At 37.8% G+C, this 24003-nt stretch overlaps 2 protein-coding genes across 2 annotated transcripts in view; one reads left to right on the forward strand and one right to left on the reverse strand.

The window, feature by feature from the left end:
* Positions 1-12731, forward strand: part of GPR155 (G protein-coupled receptor 155) — a 47935-nt gene extending 35204 nt beyond the window's left edge. Inside the window, exons 12-16 of the mRNA XM_049616022.1 lie at positions 1544-1680; positions 3795-3890; positions 5917-5981; positions 8070-8207; positions 11151-12731. Of these exons, the coding sequence (XP_049471979.1) occupies positions 1544-1680; positions 3795-3890; positions 5917-5981; positions 8070-8207; positions 11151-11442 (728 nt within the window). The 3' untranslated portion in view covers positions 11443-12731. The remainder of the gene's footprint in view (positions 1-1543; positions 1681-3794; positions 3891-5916; positions 5982-8069; positions 8208-11150) is intronic.
* Positions 12732-15052: 2321 nt separating this feature from the next.
* SCRN3 (secernin 3) overlaps positions 15053-24003 on the reverse strand; it is a 36672-nt gene continuing 27721 nt past the window's right edge. Inside the window, exon 8 of the mRNA XM_049616017.1 lies at positions 15053-20796. Coding sequence (XP_049471974.1) covers positions 20626-20796 — 171 coding nt within the window. The 3' untranslated portion in view covers positions 15053-20625. The remainder of the gene's footprint in view (positions 20797-24003) is intronic.

Raw genomic sequence — 24003 nt, forward strand, 5'->3', positions numbered from 1 at the left:
TCAACATGTAATTTAATTTGACATTTCTTTTGTCTCTGAAAATTGTTTTGCTTTGCTTATCTGTCATGTTCTTCGTTAATAATGCTCATTCCTGAAAAACTCTTTTATAGGAGCTTCTTACATTTTCTGATCCTCTTTTGCAAAACTTACATAGAAGGAAAGCCATCATCTATGGACGTTGTCTACTCATCCAATTTAGTATCATTCCTAAGCCTGAAACAAAAAAAGGGGAAAAGAAATCAGACCACGGACAAGTGAGAATTCTTCGAGTCTGATAGTATAGTTAGTTCCTCATCCCCAAAACACCGGTACAGCACAAAGGCAAAATCAATATTATGATGTGTAAAAGGGGCAAATGGAAGATAGGAAAATTCATTTTTATCCATTTTTGTCATATCGGTACACAGTATTTTGAGACCAGATTTATTATGTATACCGGTAGAATTTTTCTATACCAAGATATACACGAATAATTCTTATTAAAATAGGACCACACCACAGCAATGGTTTGGCAGCCTGCTTTCTTTTTACTTAGCACAGCACACTTCTGCATGCCATAGCTGTGATGTTAGACCGTGTTTAAGGACGCCATGTGTCTTTTTCTAAAAAGTGGCTGTGGGAAATACAAATTTTTATTGTTACCTTGAGGGTTGAGAGCTACAATATTGTGTTTTTCATCTTTCACTGTTTAAAATCAGACTGTATGTTAGGCTAGATATCCATTTGGTAAGAAGAAAATGTTTTCCCCTGCTTTTGAGACCATGTACATGGTGGAGCTGAGGCAGGAGAACAGAGGTTTCTTGGGAAAGGCCCTTCCCCTCTACTCTAGGCCACACAAGGGTCGTTCGTATCTGTGATTTGGACTTTGTTCTGTATGTGAACAGAACAGTGTATAACAGCTTTTATTTGCTTTCTTAAAGGTCTTTTCTAAGGCAGATTTTAAACTCTTTAATGAAAGGCAAAGGGAAATAATTAAGTTTGTATTACAGTTAGCCAAAACAGGATATTCGTGACCACTATGCAGATTTGTTATAGATGAAACACGAGTTATTAATTTAGTCTTAAAAAAAAGAAATTAAGATACATAGAGGGTTATATATAGCTAATGGCGGTAACAACAGCTAACGGCATGCATGGAGGAGGTGCATAGTGTTGCTAAGTAAAAAGAAAGCAGGCTGCCAAATTGTCTGTGTAGTATGATCCTACGTCGATGAAAATTATTTGTGTATATCTTGGTGTAGAAAAATTCTATAAGTATATACAGTAAGCCTGGTCTTTATGTATGTATGTATATATTAACACCGTTGAATAGTGTAGACGGGAACTATGGCATACTACTTGTAGTTTTCAGATAAAAACACTTGACAAGTACAACTCTCCTGAAACCACAAGAAGGAGCCTTCCTCAGATTTCATCTAAAATAATACACTGATTCTGAGCTGAATGTGCATATGTGCTGGTTTGCTTCGAAAGTCATTATGAATTTGAAATGCATTCAAATAAAAAGCTCTGATTACAAATTGTTGTACTTACTGTCTTATAGATGAGCATTGTGTGAGTCGCTGTAACTCCCAGAGCTGCATGTTAGTCCAGGAAGAGGAGCAGTATCTACAGAGTGGAGACCAGCAACTGGCTCGACATGTGTTGCTGTGTTTACTTCTCATTATTGGCCTGTTTGCTGTAAATGTTTCTTCTGATTTTGTTTTGGGGCCATTTCTTTAAATGTTTGGCAAAGATTTTATTCAGGCATCTGGGAGAAACTTAGTTCCTGCTTCAGGGCGTGGCAGCGAGGCCAATCTGAATCCCCATCTTGAGCAGTTTGGTGGGGAAGGGGGCAAGAAGGATTCACAGCACCCTGCCACCTAAATGGCCCAACAGCCTATGTTGCTTAGAGTCATTTCCTCATTGTATGCTCTGAACCTAGAATTTGGTAAAACCGGGTATCTCCACGCTGTGTGCAGGGCCACTCAGTGACTAAATGCCTACGTGGCCTCCCAGAAGATAAACTTTTAGAAAGAATTTTTAATTATGAAAAGAACATAACCACTTCATGCCATAGATATTTGCACAATCACTGCCTTCTCTTTTTTCATACATTTTTCGTGGTTCTAAACTGTACCTACCTAGAGATTTATACTCTGCTTTGTCACTTGTGTCAGTCATTTTCTTTTTGCTATGTAGTTGTTCGTAACTGTTAATTTAAATGGCTCCTCAGTAAACAGTAGAGGAGATACATTGTAATTTACCCAACCACTTCCTTATGGATGATTATTCCTAGTTTTTCCAAATGCTCAAATAAACATCTCCATGCAATATTTCATTATGATAGATTCTCAGACTTGGGAAACCTGGATCAAAGAGTATAACGATTTCTGTGCCTCTGGATGCATTCTACAAAATTGTGTTCGGAAGGAGTAGTATAGATTTGTAAAAGGACTCCCACCAGCACTGAATGTTATGAATTTTATTTTTTTTAATGTTTATTTATTTGAGACACAGAGAGAGAGAGAGAGAGAGAGGAAGGGGCAAAGAAAGAAGGAGACAGAGAGCTTAAACCCACGAACCGTGAGATCATGACCTAAGCTGAAATCAAGAATCGGGCCTGTACCAGCTGAGCCACCCAAGCGCCCCTGAATGTTATGAATTTTAAAGTTTGATAACTTTATAAGTGAAATATAGCCCTTTATTTTCTAAATGCATTTCTTTGATTACTAAGGGATTTGAAAATCAGTTTTATGTCCTCTTGTGTGAATTATCATTTATTATATAATTCTTTAAGATGGTTCAAATGTAACTTGCCTGGGTCCTCCCTAGATGGGAGATGGACCATATATATAACCAATGAAGAAACCTTTTTACATTGGGATGTTCATTACATAGAATGCTGTCAGCCGGCACCATTTTAACTGCTGTTTTTTTTTGTTTTGTTTTGTTTTTTTAAACGTTTTTTATTTATTTTTGGGACAGAGAGAGACAGAGCATGAACGGGGGAGGGGCAGAGAGAGAGGGAGACACAGAATCGGAAACAGGCTCCAGGCTCCGAGCCATCAGCCCAGAGCCTGACGCGGGGCTCGAACTCACGGACCGCGAGATCGTGACCTGGCTGAAGTCGGACGCTTAACCGACTGCGCCACCCAGGCGCCCCTTAACTGCTGTTTAAGAACAAAAATCAAAAAGGGGCACCGGGGTGGGTCAGCTGGTTGGGCGTCCGACTTCGGCCCAGATCATGATCTCATGGTTCATGGGTTCAAGCCCTGCATCGGGTTCCATGCTGACAGCTCAGAGCCTGGAGCCTGCTTTGGATTGTGTCTCCCTCTCTGTCTGCCCCTCCTCTACTTTCCCTCTGTCTCTCTGTCTCTCTCTCTCAAAAATAAACAAACATTAAAAAAATTATTGAAAAAAAAGAACAAAAATCAAACAGTAAGAAATGCTGCCAAGAACTGCTGCTTAGTGATGTGATTGTTTTCATTGTGTAGAACTAATTTTAAAATCAGTCCTGTCTTAGGCTGGTTGGCAGTCCTGATATATTATGTAAGCTTCCGTATTATGGTGCATGTCTTCTTGCTTCGTATCTGATCAAATTAGATGCTGTTTGAGTGACATCTGTCAGGAGGAGAGGTTGAAACCTCTTGTTCAAAAGACAAAGCCTCTATATTCTCTCGGTGTTTTTCCTTTTAGTCTCCCCGCCCCCCCCCCCCAATTATTAAGCAGATAAGTTATTGTACTGTGTTCTGGATAGAAAGAAATGATTAGCTAGCTTCAATTTAAAATACTATTTTCACCTTCCTTTACAGAATCTTTCCAGTTGTTTATGGTGGCTCTTCAACCAAGAACCTGGAAGGCTATATGTTGAGCTACAGTTTTTCTGTGCTGTGTTTAACTTTGGCCAGGTATTTATGTACTGAGAACTTTGAGGGCTTTTTTGTTTTCCTGGATGGGTTGTTTGGGGGGTAGTGGTGCGGATGTTGTTTTCTTTTAAATCAAAAGGGTTTAGTTGGTTCGCCAGCTGCCGGCATGCGTGACAGCTGACAGCTGCATCCGATCTCCATGTTGGTTCTCGTCATCAGAATGCACATTGAGTGTTTCAGTCACAAACACCAAATCGTTTTTTGCTTTGGTTTTAAAATGAAGAGTGATCAGTTAAGCAGGGACAAGATGTCCCAACTTCTTTTGAAACTTTGTTATGGTCTTAATAAGTCACTTTGGGAAAAAGACTTCCCTTCTCTGAGTCCCTTAGTCGAGTCACTTAAATTGATGAACATCATTTCATTTACTTGTTGATGTTTCTCGAATGATAGGTGCTTAAATCTTTGTTAGAAGATCATGTGATGGATAAATACCTTTGGGCCAGGGATCGTAGTTACCATTCCTTGACAGTCTAAATGCCAACTATTATTAAGATTTTACATTAGTCCTCTTACTTAGACGTCACAGGAACACCAACCAAGTGACATTATCATTCCCGGTTTTAAAAATTAGGAACTAAAATTCCATGAAGAACTAATATGATAGGTGCTGTTGTCTTTATGTCACTATTAAAATGGATATTAAAGAATAAACGACATTTTACATATTGGGAAAATATTTTTATGTGAAAATTTCAAAGTGTGATTCTGTTTTCAATCTCTTACTTTTTAATAAAGAATGTTAGTCCCACAGATTAAGTATCAGGTTGAAAAAAATAACTCTGTTTGAAATCACTGGTTTTGCCTATTAAACCTGAAATAATCGACTACCTGAGTCAGTTAACATTTATTAGTAGACATTCCTGCACATTTTACCCTAACATTAATTTCTTGAAATGCTTCCAGTTTGTTTTGCCATGATGGTGGGGGCAAAAGACTACGTCTAGATAGATAAGTGACCTAATCAGTTTATTACAGACTGGCTTGAGTATCCCAGGCTACATGATGCCCACCTCACTTTGTGAATCTGAGATCTGATTTTTGTACCCAAGAACTATAAAATCCTAGGTTCAGAACTCGTAGTCTCACTCAGCCTTTTGATTTCAAGAAGCCCACTCCAGGCTGTCACCCCAGGACTGGAACTGAGAAAGCTTCACAAACGAAGAAGCTAACGCCAGGAATGTTGCATTTGAGATGATGCCCCCATAGCTAATGGCCCAAGTGTTTCAAAGGAGAGAGAGAGAGAGAGAGAGAGAGAGTTATACAAACACTCCCACCCCCTCCCATATAGGTGTTATAGTAAGGTCATTCCTTTTTGGCTGTTTATAGTTTGGGGGTGAAGCAAGGTACATCCTTCTTGCAGTATATCGCATTGTCCACCCTACCTCCCACCAACCTGCACTGAGATCCTTTACCCACTGTGCCTGGCAAATGGCACTTGCCAACCTTCTGTCTCCCCAGGCAATTCCAATCGTCCTTACCTGTGGCCACTTTCTGGTGCCAGTTTTCCTCATCACCCCCAAATCCCTCAAACCCTTTCCCTAAGCACCTAGCCAATTTCATGTCACATAAAGTTTGTTCAGTGACTTCACTGTAATCAGACACTATATAATTCTCTACTTTCTGAAGTGTTAACGGAAATATAAACACTGAAGCACGACGGGAGATCACTTATTTTCTTTTTTCAAAAGGGAAAACGAAGACATGAAGCTCTTAAATGTTTTCGTTTTTCTTCAGTGAGCTAGAATACAGATGTGGCAGCTCAGCCCTGGGTTAAGTCAATGATCCAACCTAACTAGTAGGACACATGACTAAGAAGAGGCAGCCAAGTATCATACCTGCCTCCAGACACTGAACTTTAGAGGACCTGCCTTGTGTGGTCCATTTAAAATACTGCTCTAATCACTCTAGGTCAGCTTCCCCCAGCACTAAATATACGGTGGCTTCCATAATTCCTCAGTCTTAACATTCTACTGTTGAACTCATGACTGTAACCTTTCTTCTTCCATAGGGATTTATTTCCTTTGGCATCTTTGGATTGGACAAACATTTAATCATTCTACCTTTCAAAAGAAGGTAAATTTAGTTTTGAAATAAATCTACATCTGGGGACACCTGGGTGGCTCAGCCGGGTAAACATCCGACTTTGGCTCAGTTCATGATCTCATGGTTTGTGGGTTCGAGCCCTGCGTTGGGCTCTGTGCTGACAGCTCAGAGCCTGGAGCCTGCTTTAGATTCTGTGTCTCCCTCTCTCTCTGCCCCTCTTCTGCTCATGCTCTGTCTCTTTCCCTCAAAAATAAACATTAAAAAATTTTAGAAAGAAATCTATATCTGTAAAAGTAATGACAAGGCCATTCTATTAACATACTGATATTTTTAAACCTATAGTAATTGCTAGACCACAGAAAGGTTAAACTAAACGTTGTGTTGATTCACACATTTGTTGTAAATAATTGCAGAGAAGGGGCACCTGGGTGGCTCAGTTAGTTAAAGCCTCCAAATCTTAGTTTCAGCTCAGGTCATGATCTCACAGTTCATGGGTTTGAGCCCCGCGTCAGGCTCTACACTGCTGGTGCAGAGCCTGCTTGGGATTCTCTCCCTCTGCCCCCTACCTGCTCGCACCTGTTCTCTCCCTCTTTCTCAAGATAAAGAAAAATAAACTTTAAAAAAATAAATAATTGCAGAGAAAACTTTAGAAAAACTCTTGTTACTCCCACATTGTCATTTGCGTTTCAACGAGAATTCATGGGTGAGAACTTTTTTTTTCATGTTTATTTATTTTTGAGGGAAAGAGAGAGAGAATATCAGGGGGAGGGACAGAGACAGGAGGGCAGAAGATCCAAAGCGGGCCCTGCACTGACAGCAGAGAGCCTGATGCGGGGCTCGAACCCACAAACTGTGAGATCATGACCTGAGCTGAAGTCGACCGACTGAGCCACCCAGGTGCCCTGATGGATGAGGACTTCTATCTATGCCATTAACTACATAAAGTAAAGTGAAACGTGAAAAATATATTTAGGAATGGAAGTGGTAGATTGTGCATCCCCAAAGGTCTGTATTTGACAATATAGATTCTCCTCTGACAATAGGATTTCTCTTTCTATCAAACTGACAATTTATAGAAAATTCAAGTCCCTTCTTTCTAAATTGTTTTTATTAGCTTGGTGACGAGTTTCTTTGGATTCAGATTAGTAACTTCTTTAAAAGAAATAATGAGGGGGCGCCTGGGTGGGTCGGTCTGTTAAGCGTCCGACTTCAGCTCAGGTCACGATCTCGAGGTCCGTGAGTTCGAGCCCCGCGTCGGGCTCTGGGCTGATGGCTCGGAGCCTGGAGCCTGCTTCGGATTCTGTGTCTCCCTCTCTCTCTGCCCCTTCCCCATTCATGCTCTGTCTCTCTCTGTCTCAAAAATAAATAAACGTTAAAAAAACATTTTTTAAAAAAAAGAAATAATGAAATGGGAATTCTGCAACCCAGGAGTGGAAGGAAGGGGGAGGCACCCATCTTTGTTACTCTCATTTGTTTTCAAAGTCAAAATCAGTAGAAACTAGAAGTGCTAATGGAATTTATCCTATCCACTACCTAAAAAGTGCCCAGTATGTGGTCACTGTTCTTTCTTCTACTTCTTTTTTGTCGTCATTAACATCATCACATTATTAAGATATAGTTGCTTCATTTCATGAAGGAGGAAAAGCGTAATAGGAGAGCCATTGAACTTAGTTATCAGCTCATAATGTTGATCAGTTAAAATGGTCAACACACGTATCGTCTGGGCTGGCAGAAACAGAATGATGCCGCATTCCAGAGCCCAGTATTTGTCTCTCTGGTACTGAAAGTGGAGAATGATTAAATAAAATACTTGATCTCTGTAAGTTATTTTTGCCACTTAAAACAGTGGAATGTGGAGTAAGGAAAGAACTTCATTTTTTTGGTAGAAACTGAAATAGATCAAATATGTTTGGACGGCTTATAAAATGTTCAAGTCTCCACCTGCTTGGACCAGGAAACCAAGTGCGGGTTAGGTCTTTGCTTCGGACACTAACAACATGTGGATGTTGTCGATGACCGCTTTGGAAGAGCTGTGTCGATGGGGTGATAAGCAGGAAGGGGTTCTCTCTGAGTGCTTTTCATTCCTTAAAAGTGACCTCCTTAAATTTTGGTTTTTAGACTTGAGTTCCTATGGAATAATAAAGATACAACAGACAACAGGGGTTCTCCTGTTCCTGAGGAAATAAAAATGACCTGTCAACAATTTATCCATTATCATCGTGATCTGTGTATCCGAAACATTGTCAAGGAAAGAAGGCAAGTGCAAATTCTAGATAATTATATTTTAGATGATTAATTTTGGTTTGTAACAGGCTAAGTAATATGGTTGTAATTAACTATATGATTGGTTTTTTTTTTTCAATAGCACAATTACATGTAAAAGTTAAAACAGTTTATAGTTTAAGAAACAGCATATACTGGGGCACCTGGGTGCCCAGTTGTTTGGGCGTCGGACTTTCAGCTCAGGTCATGATCCAGCCCCATGTCAGGCTCTGTGCTGACAGCTCAGAGCCTGGAGCCTGCTTCAGATTTTGTGTCTCCCTTGCTCTCTGCCCCTCCCCCACTTGCACTCTGTGACTCTCTCAAAAATAAATAAAAACGCTTTTTAAAAAAATTTAAAAAAAGAAACAGCATATACTGGGGTGCCTGGGTAGCTTAGTCGGTTAAGCATCCAACTTCAGCTCAGGTCATGATCTCACGGTCCGTGAGTTCGAGCCCCGCGTCGGGCTCTGTGCTGACAGCCTCAGAGCCTGGATCCTGCTTCAGATTCTGTGTCTCCCTCTCTCTCTGCCCCTCCCCTCCCCCCACTCATGCTGTCTCTCTCTGTCTTTCAAAAATAAATAAATGTTAAAAAAAATTGTTTTAAAACAGCATATGTAAGATTCTTACACTTTTTAGAAGTTATATAACTTCTGATTTCCATATAAAATGTGAAAACTAATTTAGAATGAACGAAAATGTAGTAAAATATTAACATTCACTTCATGTTGGCCGTTAGTGTCTCTCACAAAACCAGGAGATACACTGGATTTAGAAGTGACTTTCTATTCTCCATCTCCTAGTGGTATGTTATTTCATATTATTAATGACATTGTCAGGAAAATGAAATGAAATCTGTCCTTTTATGTCTATAGCTGCCAATTTGAAATTGCCATTCAGGATGATATATGTACACATATCCTATGCCACTATATTTGTTTAGAAACAGGTAGCCTGGGACAGTTAGTGGAAAGGGGACTCACTGGGCACTGATACTAGAAGTCAGCTCCTAAATCTGCTACTTATTAGCTATGTGACATCATTGGGCAAGTTCAGTTGTCTAAACCTTAATTTTCCTCTTCTTTAAAATTAGATGGCATGTTTTTGAATCAGATAGCAAAATCTGTACGAGGGTCCTAGCCCGGTTTCTGGAAATGGTAAACTATGAAGAAAAGTTAGCTAAAGAGCCAGACAAAATTATTTCAAAGTTCCACTAATGGACAGTTTCAACAATTTACAGTTGCTTCTTAAAATTAAAGGGGGGCTCCTGGGTGGGGTGGCTCAGTCGGTTAAGCACCTGACTCTTGGTTTCAGCTCACGTCATGATCTCACGGTTTGTGGGTTCGAACTCCGCCTTGGGCTCTGTGCTGACAGCATGGAGCCTGCTTGGGATTCTCTCTCTCTCTCTCTCTCTCTCTCTCTCCCTCTCTCCCCCCTCTCTTTCTGCCCCTCCCCTGCTTGTGCTCTCTTTCTCTCCCTCAAAATAAATAAATAAACTTCAACAAATAATAATGAAATGAAGTGAAGTGAAATGAAATGAAATGAAATGAAATGAAATGAAATGAGTTGAAGAAAGGGTGCTCCACGTCAGCTCTGCCAGGCCCACTGTGATTGCGTAGGTGGGAAGCACGGCGCTTGCAGTTGGCAGGCTGCCTCGCGCCCAGGTGGCCGAATGGGCGCTGGCTGGTAGTGGTGCTGCCCTGTGACCTGTAGGGTGGCACATTCTCTGCCACTCTGTGCAGTTCCATGGGCTGTGGTTGTAGCTGCCTGATCAGTCATCAGGAAGCAAATATTCTCCAGTTGGTGTCAGGGATATAAGGTGTTGGGCTATAAATTAAAAACCAGCAAGCAGGGAGAAGGATCAGACAGAGGTCATAATATTCCAGGTGATGTTTGTAGTTGTAAAGCATAAATTAAGATATCTTATTAGTAAGCAAACTACTGATGTTAAAACATTTTGACTTATATACTTGAGAAGATCCTTCATGGATATTAGCCTCTTCTCTAATTTCTATGTGAAACCCTATATTCATTAGTGGTTAAACGCTTTAAAATTTTTGTCACTTACTTCTCATCTCGTCTTGATTTTCATTCACTGTTTCCTGTTGTCAAGCACTTTAGGTTTTACAGCTTGACTGATGCTTGTGGACAGATTCATGTTGTCTATTGCATATGTGTATGAAAATGTTAAGAGTTCATTTAATTGCTTCTTTCACACTTCTCTTCCTCTTGTTTATTTATTCGTACCTGAGGCACGCCACATTTGCATTGGGAAGACAAATTTTAAATAATCAAGAAATAGATTCATAATCAAAGCACATTTTAAAGACCTTAGATTTATGGCAAGACAGATCACACTTATTCTTTCCTTCCTTCCTAATGCGCCAAATTCCTGACAAATATCAGGAAGATTGTCTTGCTGATGAAGGCAAGAAGAAAGACTATTTGTGGGCAGTGTGATAAACAGAAAATAATGAAGTGAGATTTGAGTAGTTTAGTGAAAGTAGTCACTTTTTAAGAGCTCGTAAAAACGTATCATTTAATGTTCCTGAGACTATTCAATTACTTATTATACCTAAGAGTATATCATAAAATAAGTAATATTCAACTGTCTACAGAATAGATCTGGTTATAGCCGGCCAGCTACTATAAAACAGGATCCTTCTTTGTAGATGCATTTACATTGTCTCTTTTTTTTTTTTTTTTTAACATGTTTCTGTTTTCACAAGCATTATTGGCATTTTTTTTTCCCCTGGTGGGTCTTTCTAGGGTCGGATGAGTTAACAAACCCTTTATATTCAGAAGAGTTTCATTCCTGCCACACTTTTAACTATCATGCTGTGTTTCCCTGTCTCCTGTTTTTCCTTGCTTGTCCTCTATCATGCAGTGCTGATACCAGGTTTACAGAACATATGGGTGAATCATTCCTTTGACATACAGGTGTGGTGCAAAGACGTCTACTGGGACCTTCTGTGGCTGTGACCTGGTGAACTGGCTCATTGAAGTCGGCCTTGCCTCCGACCGTGGGGAAGCTGTGATATATGGAGACAGACTGGTGCAAGGAGGAGTCATCCAGCACATAACCAATGAGTATGAATTTCGGGATGAGTACTTGTTTTACAGATTTCTTCAAAAGAGTCCTGAACAGAGTCCTCCTGCTGTTAATGCCAACACTCCCCCACAGGAAAGATATAAAGAGATCGAGCATTCATCCCCATCCCCTAAGACCTAAATTATGAAGGAGACAACCCTGGGCCATATTCTGGCCCCAGATCTGTTTCTTAATAGCTGTCTGACCTTGGGCAAATCGTAACCTCTCCAAACCTCAGTTGCCTCTTCTGTAAAATTTGACGAGGTGTGTTCCTACCCCATGCTAACATTCTGTGACTTCGTGTGTTTGTAAAACACACAGGAAACTGACAGGAAAAAGAGAAAACCAAATCAAAATGTAAAGTTCTGATAATAAATATGATAATTACTATAAACTAGTTATGCCAACATTTTAAAACATTGCTCCCCAAAGCCGTTTGCTATAATTTCAAGACGAACATCCAATTTATTATTGCTTTAAATTGCCAAATTTGGCAGGTATATTGCTGGCAGGAAATGGACCTTAAATTATGACAACTTTGCACTTATTGATAGCACCTCCTGAAAAAGAATTTTAGTGATTCTGATAAAAGACCTTCTTCTTCTATTTTCCCCATTTTCTTAACAAATAGTACTCATTTAAAAACTAGAAGCAATATTTTTTTAAAGTTCATCTTTTCCTGCTTTTCTATCCAAAGTACTAATCTGTGTCATTAGGAGGCGAATAAGAACCACCATAAATATTATCTCCAAAATCCATCCACAGAGGTATAATCTTTAACATTTGTACTGCGAATAATTTCAGCAGATTTGTTCAAATTTTATCAACAAATCTGTTGCCATGTATCGATTCTGGTGTTTGCAGAAAGCACCACAGTGCAGAAGGATAGCTCCATTCCCTTCTTCCCTTCAGTTAAAGAGAAAAAGCTATATAGTTCAAGCCAAGATTTAAAAATGTTAAGCCTAACACCCTACTTTTACATCTAGAATTTAGTCTTCTTAAAGTGTCCATGTATAAAAAATCTACAAACTTGAAAGTTATTCAGTGTTGCCCTCCGATAAGCTTTATCTTCAGTAAATTAAAAAGAGATCTATTCACATGACCTTTGAACCTCTACTTAATTATTAGGTGTCAGTGCTGGTTTACCTTATTTAAACTATGTTTCTAGTATTTATTTTTCTCATACTTTTCGTGTGTCATGTAAAAGCCATTTAGAAAATAATTTATAGACTTAAATCATTGCTCTTTTAATGCAACAAATATGTAATTTTTTAAAAAACCTGCATGGAAGCCTAGTGTATTTAACAAGTAAATTACACTTTATTGTGTAGTATTAACCTGTACCAACTTTACGTTATGATTAGGGAATGGGGATTTTTTTTCAGCAGAAATGTCTTGCTGCAAAACTTTTTTTTTTTTTTTTTTTTTTTATGACCACATTATAACTCTCAGAACGCTCAGGAGTAAGCATAAAGCCTCATTGTTATACCAGGAGACTTTTACAGTTACAACAATACGGATATTAATTCACATGCATGCAGGCAACTCAAACTGGAGAATTTGTTTTGTGAACAAATCATACTACACCTGTTCTATTATTTGCATGAAGGGAATAAGCAGCATCTTTTTCCATAGGAAACACTAAGAGAAAACCCTGGACCAGAATGATCTGCGGTTTCAGATAACAAAGGCTTTTAAGGGATATTTTTAGGGTTATGGATACGCTAATTTTATTAAATGAAAATATTTGTAACTTTTCCTCTCACTGACAAAGCAAGTTTCTCAATAAAATACCTATTTTAACTTGCATTGCCAACATCTTCTTTGAGTAATCTGAAAAACGCAGAAGCCATCATAGAGGTCTTTTCTGTAAGTTTTCAGTGTTTTCTTAAATGGGTCTCCTGAGATTGTTCTGTTCTTCATGACCTTCTGGGATCTATCTGCACAGGGCCTTGCCCAATTATGCACTCAGTAAGCACTTTTTATTAATGAATCAATATGACATTACAGTCCTTTTCACATATTTCATAATTTTTAATATGCAAGGTCACAGCTGGGAAAATTATCTGATAGAATTTTGATTAAAATCTATCTAAAATCTTTTAGGTGCCTGGCTGGATCAGTCGGTAAATCATGTGACTCTTGATCTTGGGGTCGTGAGTTTCAAGCCCCATGTTGGGTGTAGAGATTACTTAAAAAAACAAATCTACCCCTTTTAGGCTAATATTCAATACGGTCAGTTGTTCTTTTCTTTGTTCTGAATAATTCCATGACTAGCTTTTGTTTAAACTTCAGTATTTTCAGAATAAGGTAAAGTGTGCTTGGCATTTTAAGAATAATGACTAATGACAGTTTCTAAAAGCAAGAGGGATGTAAAACTATTATTTTACATGTTTGCTATACAGAATAGTGTTTGCCCCATCAATTCTAATATGATGTTAAATATTAAATTACTTTAGACCACTGGACATAGGTAGTCAAGTGATGTCTGATGGTTGGAAACACAGTTCAGGATCAGAAATATCATCACCATTCTTCAGGAAAATGCGGAATGATAAATTTCTATGATTGGTATGAGAAAAGCCTGAAGTAATTAATTAAGAAAAGAACACACTCTGTAGAACCTATTTTTCATAAATGTTACAAGTAGGAACTAAATTTCCAAAACTCGAGGCTGAATAATTATTTCTAGGGTAAAATTTTTGGTTGATCAACAAAACTAAAAGCCTACTGAATGGAAGAAGATATTTGCAAATGATATATCCAATGAAAGGTTAGTATCCAAAATATATAAAAGAATTTATACAACTTGACATCAAAAAACAATCCAATTAAAAATGGGCAGACATGAACAGACATTTCTCCAAAGAAGACATACAGATGGCCAACAGACACATGAAAAGATGCTCAACAGCACTCATGATCAGGAAATGCAAATCAAAATCAAAAGAGATGTCACCTCACACGTGTCAGAATGGCTAAAATCAAAACACAAGAAACAACAAGTGTTGGTGAGGATGTGGAGAAAAAGGAACCCTCTTGCACTGTTGGTGGGAAGGCAAACTGGTACAGCCACTGTGGAAAACAATATGGAGGTTCCATAAAAAATTAAAAACAGAGAAAAAAATTAAAAATAGAACTACCATATGATCCAGTAATCACACTACTGGGTATTTACCCAAAGAATACGAAAACGCTAATTTGAAAAGATGTGTGTCCCTATGTTTATTACAGCATTATTTGCAATAGCCAACAAGAGTCCATTGATAGATGAATGGATAAAGAAGATGAGGTAGGGGCGCCTGGGTGGCTCAGTTGGTTGAGCGTCTGACTTTGGCTCAGGTCATGATCTCGCAGTTTGTGAGTTTGAGCCCCACATCGGGCTCTGTGTTGACAGCTCAGAGCCTGGAGCCTGCTTCGGATTCTGTGTCTCCTCCTCTCTCTGCCCCTCCCATGCACATGCTCTGTCTCTCTCTATCTCTCAATAATAAATAAAACGTTTAAAAAAAAAAAAAGATGTGTGTGTGTGTGTATACACAATGGAATATTATTCAGCCATAAGAAAATGAAATCTTGCCATTTGCAACAACATGGTTGTATCTAGAGAGTATAATGCTAAGCAAACTAAGTCAGAGAAAGACAAATACCATATGATTTCATTCATATGTGAAATTTAAGAAACAAAACAACAACAAACAAGAAACCAAAAGACAAACTGTAAATGATAGAGAAAAAACAGATTTTTTCCGGGGGGGGGGGGGGGGGGGGGGTGAAACAGGTGAATGGGATTAAGAGCATATTTACCTTGATGAGCACTAAGTAATATATGGAATTGTTGACTCAGTCTATTGTATACCTGAAGCAAATATAACACTGTATGTTAACTGTACTGGAATTAAAAATAAAAGTTTTTTTGGTTGAAGATTAATATATAAATTGACGTTTTCAACAAAGATCAAACAAACTAGCTTTCTCTAAAGTACTCAGTTTAAGGTTCCCGGCTAGCTCAGTCAGTAGAGCATGAGACTCTTAAAGTACTCAGTTTATTAGTTATTCCCTTGGTTTATTACATCATGGTAAATAATAAACCATATCACTGAAGGATTAACCAAAAAAAAAAAAAAAAAGCTTAATTTCAAAAAAAACTATATTTTTTACTCCTAAGAAACACCTGAAATTTAAGAAAACCTTACATTTTCAGGGTGCCTGGGTGGCTCAGTTAAGCGCCCAACTTCAGCTCAGGTCATGATCTCACGGTTCATGGGTTCAAGCCCCGCCTCAGGCTCAGGCTCTGTGCTAACAGCTCAGAGTCTGGAGCCTGCTTCGGATTCTGTCTCCCTCTCTCTCTCTCTGCTCTTCTCCTGCTCATGCTCTGTCTCTCTCAGTTTCTCAAAAATAAATAAACATTTAAAAAAAAAGGAAGTCTTAAATTTTCTAAAATAGACTACAAGGCATTAATTACCCACACAATTACCAAAACCCAAATACCATATTAGATTTACATAGTGAAAGTCTCCTAAACTTAATTAATTTACATATCCTTATAATAATATCAGTCTTTAGGGAGTTATTATTCCCATTTTGAATATGTAAAAAAGCAACAGGTCGACCGGAGACTTAACAAAGGTTACCAAGTTGTACAGATAGATTGTCTAAATAATTTGCTCAACTTTACAGAGGACTGGGTACATTATTTCCATCAGCACTTCAATGTTCATTTAACAAATATTTATTGAGCCTCTAACTTGTGCCAACACAATGTTGAATACTGAGCACACAACAGTGGGGTTCCTAACCTCATAAAGCTTCTATTTTACTGTGAAAAACAGATGTGAAACATATAATTACACTTGTGATCAGGATCACATGTGGCTCTGAGGGTACGTAACAACAGACTTGACCTTGTGGTATGGGGAAAACTCCTGAGGAACTCCTGCTTCAGCAAAATTCTAAAGGATAAAAACAACTACTTACATAAAAAGGAGGATGTGAAATGAATGGTGCAAGCAGAGGGCACAGCCATTGTGAAGGAGCTGGGCACATTCAAGGATTTGAAAGAGCAGTGTAGTGAGCGAAACAAGCCAGTCAAAGAAAGACAAATACGATGATTTCGCTCATATGTGGAGTTTAAGACACAAAACAGATGAACATAGGGGAAGGAGAAAAAAAGATACGGAGGCAAACCATGAAAGAGACTCTTAACTTTAGAGAACGGTGGGTTGATGGAGGGAGGTGGGTGGGGGATGGGCTAAATGATGAGTATTAAGGAGGGCACTTGCTATGATGCGCACTGGGTGTTATATGTAAGTGATGAATCACTAAATTCTCACTAATGTTACACTGTATGTTAACTAATTTAAATAAAAACTTGAAACATTAAAAAACCCTGAAAGACCAGGGACACCTGGGCGGCTCCATCAGTTAAGCATCCAACTTAAACTCAGGTCATGATCTCATCATGGTTCATGGGTTCGAGTTCGGCCTTGGGCTCTCTGCTGTCAGCTCAGAGTCTGGAGCCTGTTTCAGATTCTGTGTGTGTGTGTCTGCCCATACCCCACCTGTGCTCTCTCTCTCTCTCAAAAATAAATGAATAAACTTAAAAAAAAAAAAAAAGCAGCAGAGTAAAAGCTTTTTAAAAAGGCAATAGTGTACAAGGGTCCCTTTACACTGTCAGTGAGAATGCAAATTGATGCAGGCACTGCAAAAACAGTACAGGGGTTCCTTCAAAAGTTAAAAATAGAGGGGCACCTGGGTGGCTCAGTCAGTTAAGCGTCTGACTTTTAAGTTTGGTTCGGATCATGATCTCATGGGTTGTGAGTTCGAGCCCTTCATCAGGCTCTGTGCTGACAGCATGGAGTCTGCTTTGGATTCTCTCTGCCCCTCCCCTCCCCTCTCTCTGTCAAAATAAATTAAACATTTCTTTTTTAAGTTAAAAATAGATTTGCCATATGATCCACTAATTCCACAACTGGGTATTTAACCAAAGAAAACAAAAACACTAATCCGAAAAGATATATGCACCCCTATGTTTATTGCAGCATTACTTACATAGCTTAGATGCAGAAACAACCCAAGTGTCCATTGATAGATGAATGGATAAAGAAACTGTGGTGCATATATACAATGGAATATTATTCAGCAATAGGAAAGAATGAAATCTTGCCATTTGCAACAACATGGATGGGCCTAGAAGGTATAATGCCAAGTGAAATAAAAAAGACAAATACCATATGATTTCACTCATGTGCAGAATTTAAGAAAACAAAGGAACAACAGCAACAAAAACCAAACAGACTTTTAAATAGAGAACGAACTGGTGGTTGCCAGAGGGGAGGTGGGTGGGGGGATGGTGAAAGAGATAAAGGGGATTATGAAAAGAAAAAAAAAAAAAAAACCTAGCAAAATATAATAAGATACAGATGGGCAGATCAGCAAGATCTCATTGATAGTTCTTAAGGACCGGGACTTATCTCAATGACTTTTTAAAAGAATTTTAGATTCAACAATAAGAAAATGAACAGCCTGATTTTTAAAATGGGCAAAATATCTGAACAGATATCTCACCAAAGAAGATATACAGAGGGAAATTAAGCATATTAAAAGATGCTCTGCAACATAAGTCATCAGGGAAATGCAAATTAAAACAAGGAGATACTACTACACATCTATAAGAATAGCCAAAATCCCGAACACTGACGATACCAAATGATAAGTAAGGATGTGGAACAACAGAAACTCTCATTCATTGCTGGTGGAATGCAAAATGATAGTCACTTTGGAAGATAGTGTGGCAGTTTCTTACAAAACTAAACATACTCTTACCATACCATCCAGCACTCATGCTGCTGGTATTTATCCAAATGAACTGAAAACTTATGTCTACACAAAAAACTGGCACATAGATGTTTATAGCAGCTTTATCATAACTGCCAAAACATGGAAGCAACTAAGGTGTCCTTCAGTAGGACCTATGGTTTTATGACTGGGTATCCGCAATCAAAATATCCAGAATACTATTCAGCACTGAAAAGAAATGAGCTCCCAAGCCATGAAAAGGCATGGAGGAATCTTAAATGCATATTACTAAGTTAAAGAGCAAATCTGAAAAGGCTATATACTGTACGATTCCAACTATATGACATTCTAGAAAAGGCAAAACTACGGAGATAATAAAAAGGTTAAGTGGCTGTCAGGGATTAGGGGGAGGGAGAGATGAATAGGTGGAGCACAGAGGATATTTAAAGCAGTGAAACTATTCTGTATAATACTCACTAATGCACGTCATTAAACATTTGTCCAAACCTATAGAAGGTACAATGAGTGAACCCGAACGTAGACTATGGCTTTTGGGTGATAACGATATGTCAGTGTAGGTTCATCAATTGTAACAAATGTATTACTCTAGTGTGGGATGTTGACAGAGGGGGGAAAGTTGGAGGTGGGACAGGACGTATGCAGGGACTCTGTACTTTCTGCTCAGTTTTGCTTTAAACCTAAAACAGCTATAAAAAAATATTTTCTTAAAAAGTTTTAGGAAGGAAATTTATTATTAGATTTACATTCCCAAGAGATCACTCTGCTGCAGTGACCCATGTGAATGGAGATAAAAAAACAAAAATGGGTGTAGGACAGTTCACTGCAGTTGTCCAGGTGAGAGACAGTGCTAATTGAGACTAGGGTGGTATGAAAGGAGGAAGAGAAAACATGTGAGCCCCAGAGAGAGAAATAAGATTCAAGTATGTGCCCCTGGATAAATGAACAGCCTGCTTACCCTTAGTTTCCCCATATATTAAGAGAGAGAAAGGAGGTGTATGGGGGTTGGCCAAAGGTCTTCATGACTTGGGGAGAGGCTTTCACTGAACCATCTGTAAAGCAAACACATAATTAACTGAGTACTTGAGACAAATCTCTTTTCTTTTGTAATGGTAGCTCTGTATTAGACAAGCAAAATCAAGCAGATTGTGGTTTTTAATTTTTTTTTTTTACATTTATTTATTTTTGAGAGACAGAGAGAGACAGAGCACGAACAGGGGAGAGGGAGATAGAGAAGGAGACACAAAATCCAAAGCAGGCTCCAGGCTCTGAGCTGTCAGCACAGAGCCCAAGGTGGGGCTCGAACCCACAAACCATGAGATCATGACCTAAATCGAAGTCGAATGCTCAACCAACTGAGCCACCCAGGCACCCCTAAGCAGATTATGGCTTTTATGAGAGAACTTAAAAAAAGAAATTTTCTTTAATCATCCACTACTTTAGTAATAATCCTAATTACAATGATAGCAACCAATAAATATGATAATATAATAAAAAACCTAAAATAGATATTTCTAGAAACCAATAAATAATGTTGAGTTGGATTCTTCTTTTGTTTTATAGTTGCAACTTTGAGTCTTACTTGGTAATCTCTATGTAACTTTAACAAAGTTTTATAAACTTTGGGTAAATATTACTTATTAATAATGTTCATAATACATTATGCACTATAATGTTCTTCATGTTCATAATACACTAATAATTCTATTTCGTTGCCACTATCTCATTCCTGTTGCTGTTTTCACTGAGTGAAGAGAAACAAAATTTGAGAAAGATTCAAGACACAGAAACAGTATCTCCTGAGGTCTTGGTTCCCTTATCCCATTTCCTAATCCCCCAGACAAGCTCTTCTAAAAACATTACCATAAAAGCCTATAAGGGTGCATGGCTGAAAAAGTGCTTGATAATCAGAGCTAAAAGCTCACTGATGCCAAGTCTTGACAAAAAGCATGTTTGTGTCTAATAAAAGCACATTTGCAGGATTAATACACTGTAGTAAGACAATGTATAAATCTAGAAAATTTTGTTAGAGATGATTAATATTTGCCTATGAGAAAAAACTCATTACTTGAGAAACAATATTTTCCATTACTAAAGAAAAATCTACTTTCTTGCTGTAATTGAGAAAATTATTTGAGGACAATACATAAATATACTAAATATAAACCTATTCATTATTTTAATATTTCATACTTTATGCAGAATTGAATATTTAATTATTGTAATTTTTAAAAAGGTATTATGGCTGGAAAAAAACCACACACACACACACACACACACACACACACACACACACAAATACCTGAAATAACTCCTGGCTATTCCATGATATATGTGCCTAATTCCAATGTTATTTTCTTTCTCAATATTTCAGCAAGACTATGTGTAGTTTTAATAGGCCATTAGGTAAATGCTATTAAAGAAAAATCAGATCTACTCAAACTAGGTTATATCATTTACCAAGGTGATAGATTCTGACTTTGAGGAAGATTGTTGACCATTTATATGACACTAAGAACTAATGTTTGACTTATAAATTCTAATTTCATCTTTTGCACACTGGGGAAAGAGATTAACAATTTTATCAACATCAAGATGCTTGTTTTGAAGAATTGATTCCATTTCTTTGAATAGTTCTTTCTCCAGTTTCCTCATGTTGTCCAACATAGTTTTGGCTTTTTCCTGAACAATGAAAAAATAAAAATCAGTAAATACACACACACATATAAGTCTAACCAAATTCCAAACCACTCTACAGACAAGTTTTTTTTTTCATTCTGGTTTCCACTTCTAGTTTGGTTCCCCTCTCATTCTTTAGATATAGTACGGAATGAAATTCTTCAGGAAAAATCTTTGTTCTATATTGAATTAATGGATTAACTCCAATTTATTAGGTATTTTTAGTAGAAAAGATTAAGCATAATTGCATAGGATTAGTCTATAAGCAAGAAACCTAAAAGAAAAATTTACAGGACCATTGAAACTATGATATTGTGTCTGGGGAAGGTTGCTGAAAAATGAGGCTAAGATATTTTTATGAAGGTGGATCTTCTATATTTAAAATCAATATTATCAGATTAAACAAAGGAAAAAGAACAGTAGTATTCAAGGGAAAGAACAACTAAAAAAGACATTTTCTCTATGATTCCTCCCTGTTTCAAGAATCGGGGGAAAGGTCATTACTCATATAGAATAAAGGAATTTTTAAGTTATTGGTGAATTACCATGACCAGTTATAGGGTAGGTACTGAGAGAAAAAATATATAAGAAGAAAGTTACTAGAAAGTAAGAATAATTTTAAAAATTTGAACCATTATAGGGCAGAATTCCACAAAACAAAGATGCTTAATCTAAACATGGACTTTAAAATCAAATTGGATCAACTTTTTCTGACGAAACACTACATTACATATTAGTGAGAAAAAAATATATTTTGTCTATAAATGGTATTGAAATAATTGGTCACCTCTTGGAAAACAAAGTTAGAATCCCTACTTCATAACATACACAAAAATAAGTTTCAGGGGCACCTAGGTGGCTCAGTAAGTTAAGCACCAGACTCTTGATTTCAGCTCAGATCATGATCTCAGGGTTCGTGAATTCCAGCCCCACGTTGGGCTCTGCGCTGACAATGCGGAGCTTGGTATTCTCTCTCTGCCCCTCCTCCCACACGCTCTCTCTCTCTCTCTCTTAAATAAACATGAAAAAATAGAAAGAAATTTCAGAAAAATTCAAGAACTAAGTATTTTTTTCACACACACATACATACTAGAAGAAAATACAGAAGTTATATTTATTTTGAGATGAAGCAGGCCTCTAGAAGCATGAAATCAAGATGCCTTAAAGGAAAAGACTAACAAATGTAATGGACTTAACTTAAAACTTCTGTCTGAAAAAAAGTTAAATAATAAACTGAGATAAAAAACTGCAATATAACAAAGACTCAAAATTCATATAGTTTTGCCTCTCTGAGGCAAAAGACAAAAACAACCAAGCAACAATTGAAAAACAGGCTAAGGAAAAGAACAGGCAAGTCATTTAAGAGGAAATACTAATGGCTAATAAACATCTGAGAAGCTTTTCAACCTCATCAGTAATCAAGAAACGTACATTAAAACTACCAGTAGCACTGACTCTCCCTAAGTCATAAAAATAGACTAGAACCAGAGAAAGACAAATACCATATGATTCTGCATAATATATGTGGAATCTAAAAAACAAAACAAATGACAAAAAGCAGCATTAGACCCATAAATACAGAGAACAAAGAAATTGATGGTTGCCAGATGACAGGGGGTGAGGAGGTAGACAATATGAGTGAAGAGAAGAGGAAGATATTGGTGTCCAGTTATGGAATGAATGCCATGGGGATAAAAGGCACATAAGGAATATAGTTAGTGGTATTGTAATAGCATCGTATGGTGACAGATGGCAGCTACACGTGGGGTGAGCATAGCATAATGTATCGATTTGTCCAATCACTATATTGTGCACCTAAAACTAATGTTAACATTTTGTGTCAATTATACTTCAGTAAAAAAAAAAAAGGAGACTAGAATCCAGCTCTTTGACACTTCTTCCTTCAGGTTCTATGGTTTCTCCATTACTTTCTGTTGTCAATCAACATTTAATGGCTATTAAATAAAGCCTAAAATACTAACAGCTTTTAAATTTTAATTTCAATATTACTTAGAAAAATGTCAATCAGCATTTTAATTTAACAAGCATTTAATAATAAGTCTACACAACCAACCTTCCAGAAACAGTATTGAGGGGAAAGGAAGCTGACAATGCTGAGAACTAAGTAAGCGATTAGTGGCAGTGTGGAGGCTGCTCAGGGAGAAGTGAGGGAAAATCCCTCCAGAGCAGACATATCTCTTGAAACATATCACTGAGGAACTTGAGCAAAGGCAAGAAGGACCAGGGGGCTCATTTGTCACAGGACTGTGCTCAGTCAGGAGTGTAAGCCAAGCCCACGCAGTGGATGACACCACTGGCCGGTAGACTGGGCTCTCATCAGCGTACTTAATGCCCCTAGAACAACTTGCCTGCCTCTCATTCCATGCCACCGGCTACCTACAAAAAGTGTTTTACACTGTAAGTTACAAGTGAAAACAAAGTAGTCCAAGATAAAGCAAGTGTCAAGAATCCACAGCAAACAGGAGGTCTAGCCAGAGTTCTCTGCTTTAAGTGTAAGCAAAGCGGGTGGGGGAATGGCAACCGTGCAAAAATACTACAGACAAAAGTAAATAAATAATTACCTGGAAGACAACTGATACAATGCATTTTATGTAGAAAGAATGTAAATGTATACATCTCGAGGAAGTAAAAGGAATGATACCAATAGAAATCGGGAGCCGGTACAAACAGGTGTGGAAAGGTACAAGATGGCCAATCTTTTCCTCCCTGGAGGGAATCAGTTGATGGTTCTGTAAAAAACCTCCAGCTAGCTCTTCCATTTCCTTCTAATTTATATTTTATCTCTGGGACAGAGAGGGAAGAAAGCTGAAGAGGTATGGATATTAGAAAATTATTTGTCAATCTGTCTGCCCAAAAATATATCTGCTTATTTCTAGAGATGAGATTTTAGATGATGTTCATCTTCTATACTGCTTACATTTAAAAATAATAAGCACTTACCATTTTTAAAAAAAGACTCCAATTCATTATTAAGTCTAAGGAGTGTTAAGCATTTCCAATAAAAATTAATCTGAGGCTATCTGATTAAGAACATTTTGTATGTAAGAGATCATGTTAACTGCCCTCCAGTAGCTCTGTAATTTTTGGTGTGAGATATAAACTAAGCAAGCTACTTAAACTCTCTAAGTCTCAGTAAATGGAGATTCCTTATCAGTGAAATGGAGATAACAATAGTATTTACCTCATAAA

The sequence above is a fragment of the Panthera uncia genome (assembly GCF_023721935.1).
Source record: "Panthera uncia isolate 11264 chromosome C1 unlocalized genomic scaffold, Puncia_PCG_1.0 HiC_scaffold_3, whole genome shotgun sequence".
Classification (NCBI taxonomy): domain Eukaryota; kingdom Metazoa; phylum Chordata; class Mammalia; order Carnivora; family Felidae; genus Panthera; species Panthera uncia.